The 25,582-nt window shown below is 45.1% G+C and overlaps 1 protein-coding gene across 2 annotated transcripts in view; it reads right to left on the bottom strand.

Moving 5' to 3' along the window:
• Positions 1-25,291, bottom strand: part of LOC116940462 (complement C1q tumor necrosis factor-related protein 7-like) — a 28,223-nt gene extending 2,932 nt beyond the window's left edge. Inside the window, exons 1-3 of one of the 2 annotated variants that reach the window (XM_076065941.1) lie at positions 24,461-25,291; positions 20,523-21,417; positions 266-741 (exon numbers count right to left, since the gene is read on the bottom strand). In XM_076065941.1, the coding sequence (XP_075922056.1) occupies positions 266-515 (250 nt within the window). In that variant the 5' untranslated portion in view covers positions 516-741; positions 20,523-21,417; positions 24,461-25,291. Of the gene's footprint in view, positions 1-265; positions 742-20,522 lie in introns of both variants that reach the window. The other variant, XM_076065940.1, reaches the window with a different exon arrangement.
• Between the last annotated feature and the right edge of the window lie 291 nt (positions 25,292-25,582).

The raw sequence follows: 25,582 nt of genomic DNA, 5'->3' as shown, positions 1-25,582 counted from the left end.
ACAGAAACTCGCCATCATGGTCACGAACACATTGCAAGTGCGAAACGTTTGAACGACTCGCAACAACATCAAAAGCGTGTAATATACTTTCCAGAATCAGAATCTTTATTTAGACTGGAGGAATCCGATGAGCTATGAAGCTCTTTTTCACAAATGTCCAGTCCTAACGTTCGGAGTAATGACCCTTCTTCAGGGCTCACCGGTTTCCTGCTGCAGAACAAGTGCTCATGACGGCGGGTTATTTTTTTGTGTTTGTGCCACTGACCTGGCTGGCCCCGGTCTCCCTTGCTTCCCAAGGCACCGTCTCTGCCATCCCTTCCCGGCATCCCCGCCGACCCCGCGGGACCCGGAATTCCAGGGGACCCCAGTAAGCCTGGAGGGCCGGGGGGACCGGGGATGCTGCATATGAAGCGTGGTAGGCCCTCGTCCACCGCGGGCCGTTCCTCGGCCGCCTCGGACGCAGCCGCGAGGGAGAGCACCAGGAGCAGCAGCAGGACGGGTGCGACCTCCCGCATGGTGCGGGCGATGCCGCCCACGTCTCGCGCGTGAGGGCGCCGAGGCGGCCTCTGGGGGGCGTCTGTTCTTTGCCCCCCACTTTGGCGAGGGCGCTGGGAAATTACTGAGCCGGGAATTGAAGTCGCCAACAACCACCAAGCACCACCCCCCGCCGCCACCGCTGCCGCGTCCTTGAGATGCGGATGGCTCGTGGCGGGTTGCTGCTGACGTTGTTGTTGTTGTTGTCTGTGTCGGAAGAGAGAGTTGTTACGGCATTAACCGCAATTTATTTCACTAAGACGCTAATGTATTTCACCATTTTTGTATGCTGTGCGTTTAAATACCCAAACGTCTGTGATGCTGTATAGGGCAATACAATCTAAAGTCAAAGGGCCTCCACGTTCAAATATTGGTGGTTCAAAGTCGGTGGCAGAAATTCCACATTCTTTACATGATGTAATGTCTGTAATGAAGAGTGATGACTTCGCACTAATTATTGTTGAAATATTTTGCACACCTGTCTGTGACCAATATCAAGGAAAGTAAGTTGGCACTGCAAAGTTTAATTATTATAAAACCATTAAGCCTCACTTAATGCATTAATTTACAACAGACCCATGATCCCCTGTATAATTTAATGGATTTCTTTGGCATCAATGTCTCTCTGCAAAATATTGTTCATTATTGAGAAGGAATGCTTATATTGGCAAGCATCAATTACATTTCCTCCGTGCAATGTGGTCTAGTTTAACACGTAGGCTTTCGCGACCAATATTATTCATAATAAAGGTTTTTTTGGGTTAGATCACGTTATTTATAAATGTGTCGTAACCCTCCACCACCCGACACGGCCAATCAGCAAAAAAGTGTCACGTTGACAAAAGACAAATAGTTCACTACTTTATTTGCGTCGGGTGGTGGAGGGTTACGACACATTTATAAATGCCGCGCTCTAACCCAAAAACCTTTATTATGAACAATGTGGTCTAATTGTATTTATTGCCACTAGAAACAAGAGTAATATTTGGCCCAAAACACTCCATAAATCAATATTAGTGATCATTGTTCAAGTAATATTTAATTGTGCATCTTAGAAAGGTAAAAAAATACTATAAAACAACATTAATAATCAAAATTAGCATCTAAGTGTGTTGGTGTATTCTGCAGTTGTACGCGTTTACCACTCAATTCTGCCTCAGTTTCCACAAAAAAACCGCTTGTTAAAGAAAACGATGTAAAATATGAAAGCTATGGTTTCAAATTTCAATGTAAATATTACCTCTGGCTGCCTCTAAAATTCACCATTTTCAATACTTCTTTAAAAAAAAAACAATTAAATCAACTTAGCTCTGATCCTTCAGATATCTGATGACAGAACATGAGCTTCAGGGCCTTTGCTAAGAATGTATTTGGTGTTTGTTTTTACAATGTTTTTGAGCAGACTATGTATAAAGCGGTCACTTCATTGCGGCAAAGACTTTGCTGATACATTTACACGTGAATAACTACAGTGATATGGGTAAAGGGGATGTTCTTGTTTTTTTTAAGGTGATGAAAATAAATTGTTAGCCATTGCGGTAAACTAAAATAAAACGTATTTAGCTGAATTGACCTTGCTTTAGAGAAGGAGAATTGCCCAAAGTGTTAGCCTACTACATTTTTTAAAAAAAGGTAAATATTTTTACAAAATGTAGTGTTTAATAAAATCCGTCCATTCATTTAGTTCCAGCAGCTGGTGGACCTTCATCAAACTGACGAGCATGAAGTGTCTGGTCGGACAGCCGCACGATCGAAGCAGACGATTTTTTTTCCAGCAGTGGTGAAGGTTGTTTCTCTCTCCGTGTTTGCGATTAGTTACTGCAACATGTAAACGATTGCCTGCCTGTGCTTCTCCCTCACGCGGCTGTTCCTACACAAACTCAAAAAGGGGTGATATAATGCAAGGGCCTGTTCCTCTACAGTAACTCCAGACATCACGGCAAGGACAATGGCCAAACGCTGTGCCCTCATGATGCAACCTTTAATGAAAAATCATCTAGGTTTAATTACAGTGCAAAATAATCATTTTTGTCCTTTTCATTGGTATTACGAGCATATAAAGTACAGTATTGGAAATCCATTCTATGTCATTTATGGAATCGGGTGAAAGCCTTTTCGAGTTTATTGCCTCAAGTGAGAGAATAATCACGATATTGATATTTTCGTACAATATTGTAATTGATAAATGTTGGCTTTGGGCTATGACAGTAACACCCAGTAAATATATCCTCGTGCCTGAAGCCACAGGGCCTGTCACCTTCACTTTACAGTGGACAGCACGCACACCTCTTCAAAACTGCCTGCTCGCCAGTGTTACCAAACCGTTCACGAAGGAACATTTCTAAATGGAGCAACATGCCCTGGGTTGTTGCGCGCCAATTCCTCGTGAGCGTGGACCGTGGCTCTTCTCGTGGACGCGTCGTGGTGGCTCGAGGTGCCGTCTGCTGATGCTGCCGCTCTGTGCTCGGTTAAGATGTTTTCTTGTTCATGTCTTTTGTTTGTTGCGGTTGCACCCGATTCAAGAGCCGAATCGCTCACAGGGCTATAGCACATAAATGAAACTGAAAACTGAAATTGGTCATTTCCAACATAAATGAATGGTTAATGACTATAATCAAACCTCTGAATGACGGGCTCATTGGCAAGGCACGCCATGATCGCTGACCACTCCGCCTGGCATTCACATTTAAAATGTTTGCACGTTTGTCAAAGAGGAGCTGCATTTGGACAGGATCCTAACCATGACTCTCACATGGTAATTTATTAGAGACCTTGACATTCATAAAGTACTGTACATCAGACTGTATTGCTTTTCCAACAGCAGTTCGACTGGGACATCCATGGGTGGCATTCATTGTTCCATTTCCAAAATTAAATCCAGAACCTGCTGAGCATTTTATATTTGATAAACACTGTAAGCCATGTTCACAGTGTAGTATATGCAATTTATTATAAACGCAAGGTATGGTATTTTATTTCGCTTGTTTATTAGAAAAGTTATTGGGCTCATTAACAAATAGAAAACTTTAGAATTGACAAGTCGAGCAAGACTCAGTGAAAAGTATGCAGCTAATGGCACGGTGATTTTTTTTCTAGATTTGAAGCTTTCGTGACTGCAAGGATTCATACTCTTTGGTTTTATTCGGTAAAGTCACGTAGGTAAAATAAAATAAAACAATTAAATCACGACGTTTCGGAGGCAACACAAGCTTCCGTCTTCAGGTGGAACAGTCACAGCAGAATATCTGTGTCAAGTGCACAGTTCCGAGACGACTTGGTGATGTTTTTGTTTAGTAAGCAGCCCGCTGTATTAATCAGCAGCACGCTATATTGGTAAGCGGTGCGCTAGATTATGAAGCCTTACGCTATATTACTGAGATATACGTTTGTGTATAAAGCCAATTTGTGGAACTCTCTATTTGCAGTCTTTTCAAATACATTCAGAAATAACTATTGCTAATTGTGTCATTGGGAATATACATACTTTATACAATCTTGTACGAATAACTTTTGTTTAAAAACTGTCATTACATTATTTAATATATTTCACGTATTTATGCAATATCATTCAATTTTATAAATCAAAGTTCAAGTGATTTCCTACCGAGACTATTCATAGGACAACCACTTTTGACATCACCTCAACGTGGTATGTATTGTATTTCCCAGGAAGGGATGATGGGCTGAGTCAACCCCCAAACAGGACTTGAACTCATAACCTTCCGATTGCGAGCCGCTATTTCTACCACTGAACCATAACGTAGAATGCAGTGCTGTGCAATACAACCTTCACTAACTGTGGATTCAATATATGGATACACTAATCAGACATTCCAATCAAGTCAAATTGTGTCCCTGGTCAAAGAAATGTTTGAAAGTGCACACCTCTAAAGGCAATCCTAAACAGTGGTGGAACTTCATCGTTGCTGCCGAAGAAACCCGCTGTCTTGACGCATACAGACATACAGCGGTAAGGTAAATGTGCAGCGCCGCAATTACCAACTCACACCACTGCTGGCGGAAGGCCCTGCCTAGAGGGTACATTCACCGACTCTCCACGCAGGCCAGGCGTGCTGGAAGAGGGAGAAGTACCCACACTTTACCCCAACCACACACGACCTGCCGATCGATTAAGGTAGACAGTAGATACAATGTCGTACTCGATGTACGCAGATGCATTTGTACCACTGCGTGGATCAAGTATTATAATTTAAAGGCATTCACTGCAAGCTCTGGGAATTACATATCAGGAAAGTCTGTTATACATCAAGCCGTTGTGGGGAGATGAATAGAAAGAGAGAATTTTCCCCTGGCATTGTAATATATGCGTGTATTGTTTATATAACAGCTGTTTTTAAGTATTTTTTTAACGATTTGTAAAATATTCGTTGGATTCATATTCACTGTAACCATTCTGCCTTGAGCGCTTAGCCAAACAGCCAAATAATGACCGTTTTCCTTATTTCTGTAATTCCCCCTCGCCCTGGGGATCCCCCCCCCCCCCCCCGCGTCTGAAATTACCGTGCAGCCGTGAACCCGAGTCACCACGGCGGCTTAGCTGAATGTCAGCTCAGGAACCCGCAAACATTAGGCTGCTACGTGCAATGATCACAGCCCCGACGTCTGTAGCAGTGACCAGTGATGGTTTAATCGACACCCATTTTAGCCAGGGGGAGTGCCAAGCAGAGTGCCTGCTCCCCTACGAGAAGTGATATTTAAATCCAGCAACTCAAAAATCCCAGCCTGCATTGCCCTCCGGCGGTGCACGATGAATCGGAGGTAAATCTCTACTTTAACGATGCCAGCAACGAATAACACAAATTAAATATGATTAAATAAAGCTGGCTTTGTAAATAGGTGCTGTGCATTGTCTCTCTGCTCAGGCGTGAGTGAGCGGTGGGAAATCCACATGACTATGGTTGCAGCCAGTACCTCCGTTTGACAACCACTTGATGTCCCACAGTGGTACTCATTTTATTCGCCCTAACATAATTCAGGTGGGATTTTTACGTATATGTATGTGTATCACATTTATTGTATTTTAATCTAATTAATATTTATGGAGCACCTTCTCTCAAGGCACTTGACAAATACAATATAATTGTTGAGCTTGGATGACATTTTAATTAATTAAAGGGTCTGCATTGCAAAACAAGAGGCAGTGCAGTCCTGTTTTAGACCCCAGATATAAGACAAGGGGCCAAAAGACCATGCATGTGTATAGATTGCTATAAAGGTTTACAAGATAAGTTTGTGCTCAGAAGTATTTTTTTCTTTCACGAAAACCCAAACATTGCACCTCCTGGCTTTGACATTTCTTGAAGACACCGGTGTAACCATCAACCGCATCAGAACGTCAAAAGGCCGACATGCGCACACATCCTCCATCACTGGGCAATTGAAGACAAGCCACAGCAGTGCGACTCTGACCATGCAACCAAAACTATGAGGCCCTCTCCTGGATAGCAGACCTCAACATTGACATTTAGCTCCTTAACATATTGTCCTATGCAATAACAGAATCGAATTTCGATATTTTGGGCAAACAAATCAACGCAGCTGATTTTCTATCAGGACATTCCTAACAGCAATACAACCTTAAACTAAAATCTCACCTAAACTGCATCATTTCACGTGAGTTATTGTGACCCAGTGCAACAGACAGAAGGACGAACAAGACTAAAGCGTATACTGTTTCAACCTTAGTTGAAAAGCATAATAAATATGTGCTTCAGCATGGCATTCGTAACACATCCCTTCATGGGAATCGCCAAACACGTGGGCTGACGTCTATCAAGGGACACTCCGAAAGCACACTTTGCGCGGAAACTTTAACATTTCTCTCATCCGGTGGTGGATGCACGCCTTTCACGGGGTTTAGATTCAGCGCCTGGCATTTCTCTGCGGATACTGGGAGGAAACTGGACTCTTGCTCTGCTACACAATGGGATGCGGAGACACAGCGTGGGGTGGCCAGCCACCGCGAGGGTGGTTTATTTTTAGACCAGGCTAGCAGGCAACTGCGTTTCATCAAAGCAGCTATTTTTCACTCCCGAATAGCCAAATTACAACCAGGTGCACGTGAAGCAGCAGGCGTGGCTGTGGTAGCCGTCCCACACACGTGGATCACCTCTCACAGGTGAACTGCGCAGGTGTGCGCCAATATGCGCATCCCCCTTTAGGTCACTCGCTCTCTATTTTTATGTTGAATTTAAGTTCTGATCTTGAATTTTAGCCGAGTAAAATAATGTCCACCTGCTCATACTCGAAGTATTGGGGCAGTTATCATTTCCCGTAGCAAACCCGACCTAGTGATAAATACTGTACTTCACATTCCTCTACGATATAAAATTGATATATATAGCATCTACATACAAGTGCATCTCAAGACATTAAACAAATAGCCATATGCGGTGCACGAGGAAGTACAAAAATGGAGGTAAATGTGGTATTTTTTTACGATAAGGTGCAAATGAAGACACTTCACAGAGAAGAGACAAACAGTGAAAGGCTGAGATCAAGAGGGAAAGGCATCGAGCCTGGACCTGCGTGTGGTTAGGAAGGGAATTCCAGACAAGAATGTTTTGGAGCCGAGAGTACTGATGGTCAGTAGAACAATACAGAGAAGAGCGAGGTGAGTAAGTAAGAACATCTGTTATTGTGCACTCTTATGAGTCCACTCCATCACGAATGCGCATCGATCACAAGTTGAAGTGGGCTCTCTGAAAGAACAACAACAACAACAACCATTTTTCAGTCTCTTGCACAACTGGCTCAGACTCAGGGATGGATCCCGAGCATGACCTGGCAGCGTGTTCCAGCGTCTTTGGGCCGGAGACCCCGAAACAGTGCAGGCCGCGTCGCGCGCGAGGTTCACACGCGGCGGGTACAGCAGCAGCAGGTCGCCGCCAGCCGCGGATCGTAGTCGGAGTCGCTTTGATGTCTATTGAAGCCGGTAGGCACTGACCGGCGAGATAGGACGGAGCAGATTGATGAGACTCTTGAAGACGAGTAGGCATACGCAGGTGTGAATCCACGGAGAAGCTTGATGGTAGTAAGGCCAACCCTTTAGTTGACTTGGGATTTGATTGTGGTGGAAAATGAGGATTGGGCGCTGTGTTGGAACGTGAGGACTGGGGTGATGTGGTACCTGGGGTGATGTGGTACCTGGGGTGATGTGGTACCTGGGGTGATGTGGTACCTGGGGTGATGTGGTACTTGGGGTGATGTGTTACCTGGGGTGATGTGGTACCTGTGGTGATGTGATACCTGGGGTGATGTGGTACCTGGGGTGATGTGGTACCTGGGGTGATATGGTATCGTTTGCAGGTGCAGAGAAGAAGGTTGACACCGGAGTTGACGATTATTTTGTCGATGAGGGATTTTAGGAGTCTATAAAGGAGAGATGCAGTCGTCAAGGTGCGATAAGATGAAGTAATGGGACGATATTACAACCACGTGTGACTTCTCTTACTAACTTTATCAACCGTGGACGAATGAAGGACGAAGCTGATCCCAAATGTCATATGGATTTCAAACACATTCTTGTAAGTTGAGCACTCTTAACTCTATTGCCAGTTAGGAGAATACTTAATGTTGAGTGATCAGTGTTACATACAATAATTGCATAGACTTTCCACACGCATGCCAATACACTGATCTCCTACAATTTTAGGTCCGTGTGTGGCTCAGCCCCATGAGTGCATGTTAACTTTCAATAGTCTTTTCTCAACCCTATGGTTAACCTAATAAGGTAAAGTCAGGTGACCTTTGGGAGGGCCGGTCAGTGTTTGACCAGTTCTGCCCAAATGTACATACATTTCGTTTCTAAATTAGCTATAAAAATGCAGTCACACAGAACTAAACAGCTTTAAAGGTAACGTAGCCCAATGTGATAGTGTGTGTGTGGTACCTGCAATCACGTGCTTTGGAGGTGGGTTTGGTTAATGATTGCAGAGATTATCGTGATCATTGAGACTCCTAACCCCTACATCTAGGAGATTGTCAGTTCATGGAAATAGAACAAATGTGTTCATGGCATATTTGCACGGGTATTTGAGTATTTTGTCCAGATGCTCAAGTTTCCTCCCACATGCATGAGCCAACACATCCAAATCAGCTCAATGAGGATTTCCTGTACAAGTACGACACTATTATTGTTTGTGTTGGAAATGATTACGTGTATCCTGGTGCAAGGACACGTTGCATTATCTTTTGCTGGTGATTGGGATATGACTTTTACAAAAAAAATCGTGAACAAAATATTAAAGTAAAAATGGCTGTTATATGTTCGAGAATGAATCTCCATGTAAAACAAGCATACAATACGCTGACCGTGCCAATGTGCTGTCCAAGCATTCCGTTGCCCCGAGAGTCAATTAATTGAAATCGTATGATTCCGAAAGAGCGAGCGGGAGGTTTGCTTCGACGACTCGCAGCGTTGTCCTCAGAGGCTGCGTTTAACAACGGCACTGGTCCTGGCTGTGGTTTTGCTCCGTGGTGGTCGCGTGTTGTGTGTTCGGGCAGAAAGAGAGAGAGAGGGCACACGCCCTTGCGTGCAAAACCTACAACTTGGGGTCCATAATTTTGTTTAGAGGGGTGAAGGGGTAGTAACTAACGTTTACGTGACAAAGCCTCACTAATTGGCTGTGTATATATACGCGATCTACCCCCCCCCCAAAAAAAAAAAAACCTTAATTATGGATATTGAGCGCGAAAGCCTACGTGTTAAACATAAATCATAGGGCTCAGCGGCCATCCCGACATACAGCTGGTGTGTTTGTGCCTACTTCATCACAAGCTCACAGCTCCCAGACTGCTGTTCAACATGATGTGTTCCATTGCTGTGTGTGCAAGTACAGTATTAAGGACAGTCAAAATGGGTTGAGAGCAGGATATTTTAAATTCGTTGCTGTTGTTACCATTACTTTACTTTTCGAGAGCCACCCACAGTACTCGAATTGTAAATGTTGTGGATTTACTCTCCAACACACCGGTGTGCTGTACCAGTTGCGAATTGGCAAGTTTTGTTTACGCGACAAACCAAACGAATTGACTGTGTCGGGTGGTGGCGGGTTTAACGACACATTTATATATTTACGCGATCTAACCCAAAATACCTCGATAATGGATAATATTCGTCGCAAAAGCCTACTGCTACTACTCCGTGTTAAACTGACCCACGATGTTGCTCAGGGTGAAGTGAGCACGATGGGACAATGCTTCATTTGCGTTGGTGGCCTTGAGTCATTTGTGGAAATTCCACATTCCCATGGCTGTAATCAGACTCCTTCAATGAATTATCTTTCAATAAGCCTAAATGCATTACTGTGCCAATGCTTGCCTTTCTAAAATTGCAAGGAGCGTTTACGTGAGTCTAAATATAACTTTGAACGTGTAAACATTTAGCATGAATGGAATAGGCATTATTTTAAATACTCCCGCCAAGTTTACAGACATGAGGGTTACTATTACTAGGCTGTTGACATTTTCCAAACGTTTACATGTGTTTTCGTCAGGGAATGGTCCCGGTAAATGACACGATTGTCTTTTAGTGATACGTGTATTTATTGATACGTGTATTTAGTGGTACGTGTATTTAGTGATACGTGCATTTAGTGATACGTGTATTTAGTGATACGTGTATTTAGTGATACGTGTATTTAGTGATACGTGTATTTAAAGGGACTCCTCTACTTAGGAACGAGTTAGGTTCCAGAGGTCTGTTCGTCAGTCGATTTGTTCGTTAGTTCAACAACTTTACTCCTGTCAATTCCCAACATGTTGCACGGCGTGTGCGCTACACACGGGAAATGGCTTTACAAGTTGCATCATCTCCTGTACACGCCACTGGTTCATCTTCCTACCACCCCCAATACTTTCACCACCCCTGACGCTTCTGAGACATGATGGGGGATGATAATATTCGTGAACAGCACACAGAGGGAATGTTGTAGTTGAGGCTCCGTTCCCAGCCCCTGTCGCTCCATCCATTCCGTCACCTCCCTTACTAAACGACGTCGGCTTGCATTTTAAAGCGCCCTGGTAAAGGGCCGCTATATGAATCCGAAATAGAACAAACAATAGTGGCTGCCTTGTTAGAACTGCTGGGAATGCTGGGTAATGACAACGAGCAACCACCGCCGTCGATTGCGCGACGGTTGAACTTACGACTCTCGCTCCGTACAGGCAACTGGACATACGAACAGGTTTGTTCGTATCTCTGAAAGTTCGTAAGTCGAACGTTCGTAAGTAGAGGAGACCCTGGATATGAGACGAAGTTCTGTGAGGCAATTTCTTAATCGCAGGACACGAGCATTATAGAAACCATTGCGATATAACGCCCTATAAAAATCCAAACACTAAATTAATTAAAAAAGGATATAAAAAAATACAACTTTCAATGCGTGCGAGCATCATGAACACAACACTCCGTTGCGCATGCTGGTGTTGTTCAACTTCCAACAGGACAGAACCCAAGTCTGACCACGGGGCCTTAACCGTGAGCACGCAGTGAGCGTGCGAGCCACGTTCACGTTTGGCTGTGCGAACTTGGAGTGCAGCCCGCCAACACGTCCTCGTCTTACTTAAGTCTGCCCTTATTTAAATATAGCGGGATTTTAACTAAATCCCCCCTCCACCGCACAAAAAATCACGAGAAGACACCCTAAGTCTCATTTTTTAAACAATAATCACGAGCAGCCACTGTTTCGTGAAGACGGACCGGTCCCGGAGTGCTTGGGTTCTGTTTTTCTTCAAGGAGTCCTTTCAATCAGCGCTCCAGATCAAATCAAGACTGCCTTACAAGTGGTTCCATGGATGACAGTCTTTCATATTTAGGCAGTGCGCCTAAGCAGTGATAACTCTGCTTAGTTTTAGCTTGATGGATTGTTTATTTAGTACAGGGACCCTCTTGAATAATGGCGAAATGTCCACTACCACACTGTACTTCGCTGCCATTGCATCTCTCCTCTGGCAGCAGACACACACTGTGACTCAGAGACGCACACAAAATGTACAAATATGGTATTTTTGAGTCTATGCTTTTCTCCCTTCGACAATGTGACCAATTATGATTGTTCTGACAACTGAATCCTGAAATACGCAGTAAGGTAAGAACAGCATGCTCAGTGCTGAAGTCACAGATCATGTTCGTAATCTAACCAGGAGCCACTAACCACCAAGAAGCATTGGCTAGTAGGGAGAGTCCGAACTACCAAAGTGCGCCCCCTATCACCTAGCATTTGTAAGATTGGGTGAAGCCTTATTAGGTGAAGACTCCAATCAACCCAGCCTTTAAGATAACATAGTTGCAATATGCTTGTATCATATCTCTTGGCTGGCCAAGGGACACCTCCAGTTTGCTTGCCGATGGCTGTTGCACTTTCTTAGCAGACCCTTGCCTTCTTTGGTTCTTTCGGTAAAGTCACCACGTAGAATGAGAATAAAATAATAAAATAACACAATAAAATTATCACGACGTTTCGGCCACAACGCAAGCGGCCGTCTTCAGGTGAAAGGTGCAGAACTGTCATCCCGACGTCCCGACAGGTCTGTACCTTTCACCTGAAGACGGCCGCTTGCGTTGTGGCCGAAACGTCGTGAGAATTTTATTGTGTTATTTTATTATTTTATTCTCATTCTACGTGACTTTACCGAAATAACCAAAGAAGATGAATCCTTGCAGTCACGAAAGCTTTAAATAGACCCTTGCCTATTTTGTAGCAGATCAATTGCAGTAATCGGTCACTTTTTGTTTTCAGAGTGCCAACTGCGCTCCTTCATCAGTTATGATTAAAGAGGACGTCACAACTTTGCATTTCATTTCGTAGTATAAAAAAGAGGACTGGGTATTCATGTAGCATTTTAGCCGAAGTGTCTTCTTGCTCAAAACATTCATGGGGCAGGATCATAATGAATAAATTCAGCGCTTTTTTTCCCTGCAGTTGCGCGATTCCCATGATGATCTCCACGACATCAACCAACCCCGCCTGCATTATATGCACCCACACACGCAGCCAAACGGCAATTTCCAACCCTGCACTAGCCAAGCTTTTAATGGACCGCATAGAAGAAAGCAAGGGGTGGAACCCGTGGTGCAATGGTTAGCACAGTGGGCTTGCAATCCAGAGGTTGTCGGGTCAATCTCCTTGTGTGACAGTTGAAACAACTGTGCTAGTTTCTTAAATCTCCCTCCCCACTGCCTCTGCCCACTCAGCAGTGTAGACGGGATCGGCACAGTTAGTTGAATCGGCAGGTTCCATGTAGGGGGGGGGGGGGGGGGTAAAGTGTGCGTAAGCCTACCTGATCTCCGAGACATCAAGATGGCATGGGAGAGTAGATCAAATTCCCTCTCGAGTGGCACTCGACGAATTGCTCGAGTGAAGGTCCTTCCACCAGCATTGGCATGAGAAAGCAACTCAGCCACTGCACTTTTACCTACGTAAACCAATGACCTAAATATTTCACATAAACATCGTACTGCTTTTTGAAAACCTGATTTGACAAAGCGACCAAATTATCCTTTTTAACAAATATGGAACGTGGCTGGAAAAGGATACTGGACTCGTTCACCTTGTTTATACTGTATAAATGGCATAATAAACGTATTTCAGAACCTCGGCGTGCCTTCAACGGATAATGACGTCTTTATTGAAAATATTTAATTAAGCAGTTGGCATCATTCCAGTGTAAACACAATTCACCAGCGAGATTCACCATTCCAGTGTAAATACAATCCACCATCCTAGTTCACCAGCTAGGTTCACCATTCTAGTGTAAATAGTCCACCATCCAGGTTCACCAGCCAGATTCACCATTCCAGTGTAAACAGTCCACCAGCGAGGTTCACCATTCCAGTGTAAACAGTCCACCAGCTAGGTTCACCAACTAGGTTCACCATTCCAGTGTAAACACAGTCCACCATCCAGGTTCACCAGCCAGATTCACCATTCCAGTGTAAACAGTCCACCAGCGAGGTTCACCATTCCAGTGTAAACAGTCCACCAGCTAGGTTCACCAACTAGGTTCACCATTCCAGTGTAAATACAGTCCACCATCCAGGTTCACCAGTGAGATTCACCATTCCAGTGTAAACGCAGTCCACCAGTGAGATTCACCAGCGCGTGCCTCGTGGGCATTGCCGATGCATGAATGGGAATTGTGACCCGATTGTGCGCTGTGGTTGGCTGCTCTACGCGAGGGGGCATGGCAGCAGAGGAGCACTTGTGAATGGTGGCCTCTAAAGAGGCGGCACATTTTGGAGAAAAAGATGTAGCCGTCTTTCAACCCCACGGGCAAAATGTACCTGTTACTTGTAAAGTTGAGTGCTTTTAAGAGGGCACTTTGTTTGATCGCTTACAGTAGGAAACTTGGCGTACGCAAGTAAAAGGGGTGAACAACTTACTAAGTTACTCGTTTATGGAAAAGTATCAAATGTTGAACACATTAGCCGGTATTAGAGAGTTCAGATTGCAGCTGTTAGTACTCACAGTAATGTGGAAGTTAGTTTGCACCCAGTAGCCGCAGGCACTGCGTGGTGGCCCGTCTGTTTTTGAGGTCTCAACACTAATTTACAAAGTCGCATCTCAATTTTCGCACGCTGGCTCCTGCAATATAGTACGACCTGGTCAAAGCCAAGGTCGCTCCATGCTCAAACAATAATTGAGGCGTCCCTCAACTCTGTTGGCAGCCCTGAGCCAGTGGTTGAAATTCTAAATTCGCACGATGGAAACGTGTTGTATCGCTAGGTCTGGTGCATTGAATGTGCACTTTAAGTTGGGTTCTGATCCAGTTGGAAATGCGACAGCCATGTGGGACACTGCCACAAAACGCGCAAACGCCCAGGACCCATCTCAGAACGTCTTTCCATCCCCGGCACTGAACTTAGCGGAGAGGGCATTACAGGACAAGCCGAGGCCAATGTTCTTAATAACAAACTGAGCACCACTCAGAGACTGAAGAGAGCTGTCCTATCGGTGCTTAAGATCTGCGCAAAAAATACAAACTGCAGGAGGCACGCAGACAAAATATGGTGGCCCTGTAAAGAGTTGAGGCCTTTCTGCTGACATCGGCATTGCTCAATCCCAAGAGGCCTCAGACTAACAAAGACATGTTGCTCGCTTTTAAGTGGCATCCTTTTACGGTACATTGGAAAATCCCTAAACCCGTGAAGATCACGCAAATACATTAAACAAAAACATATTTATGCCGTCTTTATATAATGTACAAGTCATGTAAAGCCTAAATACAGTACAGTAAAACACTATGTGTACTCGTAAAAAGTAGCAGCAACAGCAGCAGGCCAAGCAGAGCACCGGGGGACACTGATAATGCCTCAATACTTGAGCTCAGCTGGCCACCGCAAGCCTCCTTTAGCTATTTCCTGCATTTTTAAAAATCTATTTTTCATGCGGGGTTTATCAAAACCAATTTATCGTGATCTATTCTTTGGTCATCTGTTCAATGTTGAGATATAAATCACTCTCCTGGTCATTATATGTGATGAGATCTCAACATCCTGAAAGTTGTGGGTGCGTGTGTTTCAGGAGACAATACCGTCTGCTGGCATTGAAATATTATTCATGTCGGGCGTGGGTTAATGCTTTCAGGTGAAAGCAGTAGTTTTTACATTTGGCCGTCCGTAACCTGGATGAGATCATACTCGCTGGGAACGATACTTTAGAGACAGTACTGCACGTATGAGGGTAATTACACACGGATACGACACACGGCAGACTCCGTTAGGCTGGAGTCACAGTTTGACAACTTTCCCAGGAATCGTGGGGTTTAGGATTATTGATGCCTCCATCGGGGAGGATTGGGGACGAGGAACTGTAACTGAGAACATTGCCAACTGCCAGCAGGGCCAGCAAGGCTGCAGTGAGCATACTCGCGATATTTCTGAGAGGTTAAGTTTGGACTGCACCACTTTAAAGTGTGGTGGCTGGTGCAACTGCAGTACTGTACCGAGGATGCTGAAGTAAACCATAAACACAACGCACATGCTCGGATAAAAAAAAATCCCCACTGCAAACATCTGCGCTTATTCATTAAGAGTCTGCCTCCCCCAATATCCACCAACCACGCAACACTCACGGCAATCCGTTTTGAAAGAGATACAGTGCAGAATTTTCCTTTTTGTGGTCGCAATTTTTAATGGGTCCTTGTCACCTACCAGCTAACCCTGTGCGATGTTTTGTGTCACAATGCCCGTTGCTTTACAGCTGCAAGTTGCGCATGGTTTCTGCAGCGATGATGACAGACATCTCCCCCCCGCTCAAACGTGGATTGTGCGGCGCTCATTTCTGTCTGCACTCAAATTGATGTCTCCAATATTGCCCACAAATTCGTTCCCACAAAGTAGTATTTAATCTATGGACCCACTAGGAATGATGGGCTAAGTCAACCACTGACAAGAATACAAAAAAACTCGCAACCTTCTGGGTGTGAGTCCGTGATCTCAGTAGCCAACAAGGGCATCCAGAAGCCTGAAGACGCCTCGTGATAATTACAGATTATAATCTGTAAATCAAACTTGATATTATACAGCACCATTCACACAAAGCCTCTCATCGCTTCACATACATTCGTAACAAATTAAGCAGAATAAAACAAAACAACTCAAAGTAAAAGTCACGTAAACTTTAACAGATGGGTGGTATGCAAGTTAAAACAAATGTGTTTTAAGATTGGACCTAAAGGACTCAACCGATTGAGAGTTCATGTCCTGGGGAAGAATGGAATGATGTTTCACAGACGAGGCTCCTGGCTGCTGAAATCTCTCTCGCCCATTCATCTCCAAAGCCCTCTTTCTAAATGGACTCCAGTCTCATTCGTGAGCATGTGGCCATAAAACGCATTTCACCAGAACGCCGCAGTTTGCTGCTTTCTTTTTGTATATTTGGAATGGTCAACGGCGGTACAAGTGGGAGGTGTTTAAAAGTTTTAGACCCCCATCGTTTGGCATTTCTCAGCTCTAAAGACGCAGCTGCAAGCACAATTATTGAATGCGCACGCTTGCAATTCATATTAATGAGCTTTGTTCAAGCTTGGAGCAGTAGAAAACACTTTGTTAGCCGCTGCGGTGGGCTCCTTGAAGGGGAAAGAGCCCCACTCTAAAATGGAGCCACGAGGCCACAGCGCTGCAAATGGAGGTTTTCTTCATTTCTTCCTGAAACTTAAACTCACTCTGCGAGTGATGCTTTGCGATAATGGATGTTGCACGAACCTGGTATGAATTTCTAATAAGCTTATACAGCACCGCAACACACTTCTAAATGATTTCCCGAGCTCCGTCGTGACAGTGTGCTTTGGCATTACATCGGTTGCATTGAATCATGCTCGAATAATGTGAAAAACGGCGGGTTTTTTTCTCACAAAAATGTAGTGGTTAATATTCAATGTGTTAACATTGGACATGTACGTGGGCTACACGTTTTGGGATATATCTCAAACTTATCACCCTTATGGGAAACTGTATGGCCATATACTGTAAGGGCTGTCACACATGCACTGGCAACTGTGGCAAGTCAAAAGCACAGCTGGCCTGTACACATTATACCACTGCACACAGCAAGCTGCATTACAACAACAACCGCTGGCGCCCACGAAGCGGTTGTTGTTGGCGGTGACGTCACCAAGGCGCTTGTGCCAGGCTAGGTGTACTTTTAAATCATCACGTGGAGTGTGAAAGGCTCTCTGCTGGCAGGAAGTCACGGGACAGACCTCGGTGCTTGTGGATCGACTGAGATGACTGGCAGATGCACCACCTGTGCTCCCCACTATGCCAGCTTGCCGCGTTTTATCTGCCCGGCGCTCCGCTCGTTGTTGTGAGCGTCGCTCCTCTGTCCTCCGTTGTTGTTGGAGGGCGACTGCCACCCACTGCCCAGTAGCAGCGTCCTTCACGAGCCTCCTCCAAAGAGACGGTCATCTGCAAGTCCACTCAGCTACACATTCTTCTTACCGCATCGGTGCATCTCTTCTCGAACTCGTGCCATGCCCGATTTGCCCCATCTATCCAGCCAAACAGAAGTTGCTTGGGCATGCGGGCTAAATGACCCAGCCAAAGTTGCCTCGCCTGCCAGAGGAGCTCACTGATGGGACAGTTTCCAGATCTTTCAAGGATCTATGAACTCCTCAGCCAATCTGGTTAAACACATGATGGATCGTAAGCAGGCAACCCTGAATTTTTCAAACTGGCACAAATGTTATTCATAATAAAGGTTTTTGGGTTAGATCTATCTCGCCTACGTGCTAAATTGGCACAAATATTCATTTAAAGGGCTCCACATATACAGTATCGGAAGCATTGAGAAGGGAGCGCATAACTGGCAGAGAAGACCTGGAGCTTTGTATGGAGCAATAGACCATGTAGCTTTCACAAAGCATGATGCAGCTGGTGAAAAGATAATGCTGCTTCACTCATTCGGAGTGAGTTCTCCACTAGCAAAGTGAAGCTGGTGATAATCATACAAGCCAGGTATGGAAACTTGTTTACTCTCTCCACAACTGCCCCATCACTCATGGAGAGTTGAGGGGATGGAGTGTTTGATGAAATAACACACACAGGAAGGTGTTTAGTTTTGGTGGGACTAATGGTAACTCTTTGTAGCATGCTCTAGGTTCAGTAACAGCATCTCCAACTCCTCAGAGTGAGCAGCAATTACCAGGTCATCAGCATACTTAACAAGGTTGATCAATAGATAGCCATTCCTTGACTACACCCAGGCATTGATCCGACTCCCATTGTATCTGTACCAGAAATTAATTCCTCCTGTACAGCCATGGCGACTCAAACTCGGTGGTTCAAAGATGTTAAATAGTTGTAGGGGCCAGAGGACATCCTTGTCGCACCCCAAGGTGAACTCGAAATGGCTCCAACTCCCAACAATGCAGCTTAACCCGGGCATGCCCATCATCGTGAACTCGGAACCTTCTCACAGCAAATCAACCTCTCTAACCACAACATAGATAACCTGACAATGAGGCTCCTTTATATATCTGTCTCTCCAAGCAAAAAAAAAGATTTTGTTTACACAATCATCATAGCCTTATGGGAGTGTATAATTTAAGAAGCGTCGATTCTCAAAAAACAATCTTTGGACTGGTTTTGACAGTGTCTCAACAAAATAAATTATAGAAGTCAGCGTGTCTTGCTCAAATTACCAAGGTGCAGTGCTCATCTCCATTGGTAGTGTTGGGACTTCCGTGGGGGGCACAATTTCAGCGGCATTGATTCTACCCAAGCAAACTAAGGACACGTTTTGGACTATTTTCTTCTACATTCAGTGTCTCACCAATGTACCTGTATGTCGAACACGGTCCAGAGTTAGCTTGTTTAGAACCATCGATGTGAAATGATTCACTTCCCGGAAGGCCGTGGGGCTGATGGTTGTGTAACAAAAAATACTTTTACATTTTACGTGGAGAGACATATATTTGAGGGAGACGTATTTTCTGCTCATCGACTTTGTTACTTATATTCTCCGCAACGACGCGAATGCTCATTTTGTGTTATCTCTAACCACAGCGCTGCCTGGCCGAATGCTCTATCTGTATAACACTGCTGGATATACTTTATACTCTGTGTCTCGTGTGCTGCGCATGTGAGGGCGGCACTCTTGCTCAGTTGGTCAGTTGGCAGGGATCACAGCGACGGGAGTGCAAGTTCAAATCCCTGCCAATGTCCCTCCCTGGGTTCGCAAAAATGAGCACCACCTGGCGAGGCCACACCACGCAGTGGGAAGCCAACAGCGTTTATCCTAAGGACTTCTCCTGGCCATAGGAATGTAGAATGGTCACCAAATGACTGAAGCTTACGCGCATTTGAGCAAGGCACACTCATGTTTCTAATTGCTTTGATATAGAAAATAAGGAGCTTGAATTAAGCTTTAATATAGCAATTAAGGAGGTAGAATTAAGCATGAGTCAAAATACCCTGGCAGCTATTTCAAATGGCTGTGGTCAACAACGTTCGATAATAAATGCTGATACAGTTAGCCGAGTCATATGTAATTAATTTAGGTGAGCGGCGTGGCTTACTGGGTTTTTCGCGTGAAAGTCTTGGTAGAAAAAATTAATTCCGACATTTCTCATACAACCGATGGATACCACAATACTCCAATATAAATCACAGACCGCCTAACCACACTGCAACACGTAATAAAGTAATACACACGTGGTAAATGTATTAATGTATAGTACATACTTAACACAGGAAAATCCAAGTCTCCCGATGCCCAAACAATCAATAGGGTGTCAATCATTCCCATTGGCAGTCATGAGCCAGAGATGGAAATTCCACATTACTAAGATGAATTCGTATCATTATAGCTGTTTCGTGTGTTTTCAGTTTTCAAGTTGTACCGATACAACCTGAAAACACATCGGAGGCCTATACAGCATGACTGCAGACACCTACTAACGCCCAGTGATCATGGATAGATACAACTCCTTATTTAAACCAGGCATTTTCAACATTCTGTATAAATGTTGTATCATGTATCCCTTTTCATCCGATGGAGAGATCGGATCCTGTTATGGAAATGTGGACTTTTTTTTACCAATAGATAACGGGTTGCCAACTTCAGTCGCTGATATTCTGTTATATTACGTAACAATGCTGTATACATATACGGCAATCGTTTATGCATTTCAAAGGGTACAGCATATGGATTAAATATATACAATACTATGTATTGTGCACGTGGAACGTTGTGTAGATTCTGATATATATATAATTATATCAACGGCAAACAGAGACTGGTTTAAACAACAACATTACTCAGGCTTAACTTTCATAAACACTGCAGTGCAACTCACTAGAGCAGATGCGTGTTTTACATTACGCCACACATTTCATGCTTTCATTCCGACCGTAACCTCAACAATACCAGTAAAAGGCCACTGTGTTACAGACACACACACAGACAGACCCCGTGTCCCTTGCCCCGTGGCATCACAGTCCCAGCGGTCTGCACGGCACCCACCTGAACCGTGACAGCTGTCACGGCCAACGTCACCCTCACCTGGAGGGCTCGCGCGCCCGGGTTCCTGCCGGCCGTCTTGGTTCAGGTGGTCTGACGCATTGCGTAGGGGGGCTTGCAGCTGTGGCTCAGCTGTGTAGACGAATGGACTACTTCTGCCTTAGCTCATCATTGCGTGTGTGTATGCAAGTGTGTGTGTCTATGCAAGTGCGTGCGTGTGTGAGAGACGTGTCAAAATGCTGTTGTACTACACTGGACTGCGATCACTGCGTGCGATGACTATAGCGCGACATGCTGCTGCGTTTGCTTCATGCTACTGCTTCGGCCACTTGCTGCTGCTGAAGCTGATGACGATGTTGAAGATGTTGCTACACTTGGCAGGCCGTTGCTCTCTTGGCCACGCAGGGCTGCCAACCATTCTTGGGCATGGAGCCTAAAAACGCTACATAGCTGAGACATAAGCGAAGCAAAAAAAAAGAATGAAATAAAGGCGTAAAATCAAACATGTGCGGGATTTACTGAGCACGTGTGGGAAAACGTGGAGCGGGCACTGGTGGGGCGTCCCGTAACCCTCTTCGGTGTGACGAGGAGAGCTCGTGGGATGAAACTTCAGTGGTGAATTCCAAACATTCGGCTTTGCCCCAATCACACCTGTTCAACCAGTGCACGTGTCATTCCTTCTTGGCCACTTACGTTTGCAGGTTTTTGGACGCGCAGTAATCTTTATTTTTAAGCTTTATTTTTAAAAAAAGGACTTGGTGTTTAATTCACCATGGAAAGGTTGTAAAAATAAATCCTGGTGAGGGGTACTCATTCCATCCACCGTCCTTCTGGAGTCAGCAATACGAATACTACTTCGTGGGATGTCCACAGTGCACCATACCATGCAGAGAATGTCCTGCAATACATGAGAATGTGGAATTTCCAACATTAACTTAGGGCTATTAAATGATGTCACCCTACAATCTCTTCACATATCAAACCAAATTATAATGCAATAATAAAAATTATCACTTTCTTCACCAGCGTTATACAGTACCAGAATAATACCGTCTTGGGAAATAGCCCTTCCCCTGAGCAGAACAAGAGGACACATTGATTGGATTGCATTCGGAGAGAGCATTTGACACCAAGGTGCCCTGGGAAATTTAAGACAATTTCTTTAAGTTGACAATTGACACATTTGAATCGACGTATTAATATGTTTCCATCAGTAGATAATTCCTATCCAGCCTATAGAAAGTCCAACAAACATAAACTTAAAAAAGTAAAGTTATTCAATCTCACTGTTAAACGACATCTTGCAAAAGCAAAGATACCAGACTTTGCCACGATGCATTTGATCAATTTTACTTTCAAATAAAAATCGACCAAAACAAAACACAAAACTGAGCAATACGGTGAGCGAGCGAAGAGCATATCTACAGAACTACAGTACTGCATATTTACAGCATGGCCTCGACACTATATTAACGGTATTGTTCTTGCTATACTCTGCACTAATGTGAGTGTACGCCAGCCACGGTCATTCATCACACTTAACAACAACAAAAACGCATACCAAAGGGCCCGTTATTAATTTTTTGCCCGTGTCGTGGGCACGCTCTTATCTCAACACCGTGGAGTCACATCCCTGACAATCCCCCCGCCTGTGAATATTCAGTGGCGTACTCGGGCACCCGCTTTGTTGTAAACCCAGGCTTCCTGAATACAGTCCAGTGTTGGTGTTGTTGTCTACGGGGGGCCTTGCCGCTCCTGCATTTAGGACCTTTGTTTGAGTAAGTTCCAGACACCCCTGCCCCAGGCGTACAACACTCGCCCGAGGGCGCCAGCGAGTCTGACCTCTCGACCAATCTTAGGCACCCAAAAGTTATACACAACTACTGTATACAAACATTGGCAACACTTTGTAGCTAGTCCTGAGATGACCTCGATACACAACCAGCCCGTAATGCAATGTTACACAAGCACAGCGATCATCTGCCATCAAAACACAGCTCATCATCATCACCACCACGGTGCATCACCTGATCGGAAAATGAATTAGACGAACTCACTCTGGATGAATAAATAAGGTGTGTTTCCAATTTAGCGCAATGCTTCTGCAAAGTTAACACGCCAACTGAACGAGCTAAGTTCAGTGTCTTCACGAGACAGAGAAGAATACGCCGTTACATGTTTGTTTAACCTTCAAGGTTTGCTAAGACAAAATAGTTTAGTTCATATGCCAATTCATAATAAAGGTTTTTGGGTTAGATCTCGTAATTTATAAATGTGTCGTAACCCTTCACCACCCGATACGGCCAACCAGCTCATTCAGCGGTGTCACAAGAGCTATGTCTGGAGAAAGTAACACAAATATCAGTCGTGGTTACATTACATTTCTCCCAAGCTCTGTGGTCCTCTATATATTAAGGTGCTATCGGCCAATTAATGTGTTTGCATATGGGAGGAAACTGGAGCACCCAGATAAACCCATGCATGTGCATAATATTGGGAACAAACTAGATAAGCAGACGAAAGCTATCCATACATGTCTCTGCATATATATAAAACAAAATAAAGTTTATTTTACACAAGCTATTGGCCCACGGCTTTATGGGCGTCTGTGTGGCTGATGTATTGTGTAAAAGATTATTTTTTGTATGTACAGAGACAGATACAGTATGTGAAGTAGACATTGTCTGCTAATCCATCGAGATAAATAGGCTATATGCAGGGGCGAGATGGATTGTGCATCACGAAACTATGGGAAGACGATGGCGTGCAGAGACCTTTATCCAGCAGTAGATAAAACATGGTTGATGATGAATAGATAAATTATGTTTAAATCAGTAACTGCAAGTATCATCACAAATTGATATGCAATGCAAATAAATTATATATCTCTTTGTTTTACATGTTAATCCCATAAATGCCATGATACTAATTTCATCAAAAAATAAATAAAAAACCTTTGAACATTCCTTATTCCCAAACCCTGCTACATTAGCTAGCATGCGCCCAGAGGCAGACAGATTAAAGCCAAGCATATGAAATGCTGGTATATGTTACGTAACATATGGACGACAGAGAGAATTATGTAATCACTAGTGGACTTGCTTTCTGTAATATAAAATACAGCAGAGAGTGCTCAAATCATTTACACCACCAGTTTAGCAAGCCACGGGCCTATTACTGATATGGACTCGTGCCACACGTTGATGAAGTGATTACACTGCGATAATCTGCGCTGTGCCGTGATGTTGTCTCCGCAGTGGCGTAGCATAGTTGGCACCAAATCTCAGTTCATTCGTTCGTTCGTTTGTCAGTCCGCTTGCCTTGATGAGGGTCGCGGTGGCAGCATGTTGAGTAGGGCGGTCCAGACCTCCCTTGCCCTGGCGACAGGCTCTAGCTCTTCCTGGGGAATTCCCAGGCGTTCCCAGGCCAGCCGAGCTACATTGTTCCACTGCCGGCGTGTTCTGGGCCGGCCCGCGGGTCTTCGCATAGTGGGACGTGCTGCCCGGTAGCGTTCCAGGGAGAGTCTACCGGGGGGGCATCCTTACCAGGTCCCCGAACCACCTCAACTGGCTCCTCTTGATCCGGAGGAGCAGCAGCTCGACTCTGAGGCTTACCGGATTACTGAGCTCTTCACCCAATCATGGAGAGTGAGTCTGGAAACCCTATGGAGAACCCTCATTTCGGCCCCTTGTACCCGCGATCTCATCCTTTCAGTCATTGCCCAAAGCTCATGACCATAGGTGAGGGTGGTATCCTAGATCGACTTGTAAACCGCGCACTTTGTCGGAGAACTCAGCTCACGCATCACTACCACGGAACGGTACAGCACCCTCAACACTGCGGACGCCACACCGATCTGCCGGCTGATCTCCCTCTCCCACTTGCCATCAGTCGGGAAAGAGACCCCGAGGTACTAAAACTCCTCCACGAAAGGCCCTCACCTGGAGAGAACACTCCACCATCTCCTGGGCGTGAACCAAGATCTCAGATTTGGGGGTGCTGATCCTCATCCCAGCCGCTTCACACTCGGCATCAAACCGCTCAAGTGCACGCTGGAGATCACAGACTGACGAGGCAAAGAGGACAACGTCGTCTGCTAAAAGCAGCGACGCCGCCTCCATGTCCCCGGACCGGATACTCTCCATACCTCGGCTGCGCCTTGATATCCTGTCCATGAAAGTCACAAACAGGAGTGGATACAAGACGCACCCTTGGCGGAGTCCAACACCCACAGTGAACGACTTTGATTCAACACCAAGAATACGGACACAGCTATCACTCTGCGAATAGAGGGACTGGATAGCGCACAGAAGCAGCACCGGTACATCGTACTCCCGCAGCACCTCCCACAAGACATTGCGGGGAACACGGTCATATGCTTTCTCCAAGTCTACAAAGCAAAGGTAGACTGGTCAAGCGTACTCCCATGACCCCTCAAATATCTGTGAGAGGGAAAGAAGCTGGTCCGTTGTTCCACGACCCTGACGGAATCCGCATTCTTCCTCCTGCATCTGAGGCTCGACCACTGAGCGGAGCCTCCTCTCCAGCACTCTGACACAAGCTTTACCTGGGACGCTGAGGAGTGTGGTTCCTCTGTAGTTGGAGCACACCCTCTGGTCCCCTTTTGAAAAAAAATAAATGGGAACCACAACCTCAGTTTGCCAATCCAGAGGTACCCTACCCGCCTTCCATGCAACATTGAAGAGGCGTGTTAACCACGACCCTCCTACACTGTCCAGCGCTTCCAACAACGCTCAGTTCAACGAGTGAATATTGCTCCCCTCCTCCCCCTGGTCGACCGCCACATCCAACGCCCCCTTCCCCCCCTCTCTCTCTCTCGGCAGCCCGGCGATTGAGCCCATCCGGCTCGTTGACCCCCCCCGGTGCAGTTCCGCCACTCCCACACCCAGCAGCAGGAGAGGCCACTTCACTCCGCTGGAGCTATATACACTTTTAAATCGAGAATAACAACTCGTGTTTTTTTTTTAGAACGGCTTTTTGTGTTTAGTTTGTTGTGCTGCCATTGCACCTCCGATTAGCACGGTTGGCTACGTGCGGTGCGA

The sequence above is a fragment of the Petromyzon marinus genome, chromosome 9 (genome assembly GCF_048934315.1).
Source record: "Petromyzon marinus isolate PM22_M1 ecotype Great Lakes invasive population chromosome 9, UKy_Petmar_22M1.pri1.0, whole genome shotgun sequence".
In the NCBI taxonomy this organism is placed as follows: Eukaryota; Metazoa; Chordata; class Hyperoartia; order Petromyzontiformes; family Petromyzontidae; genus Petromyzon; species Petromyzon marinus.
This window is presented reverse-complemented; position numbering and strand designations above follow the sequence as displayed.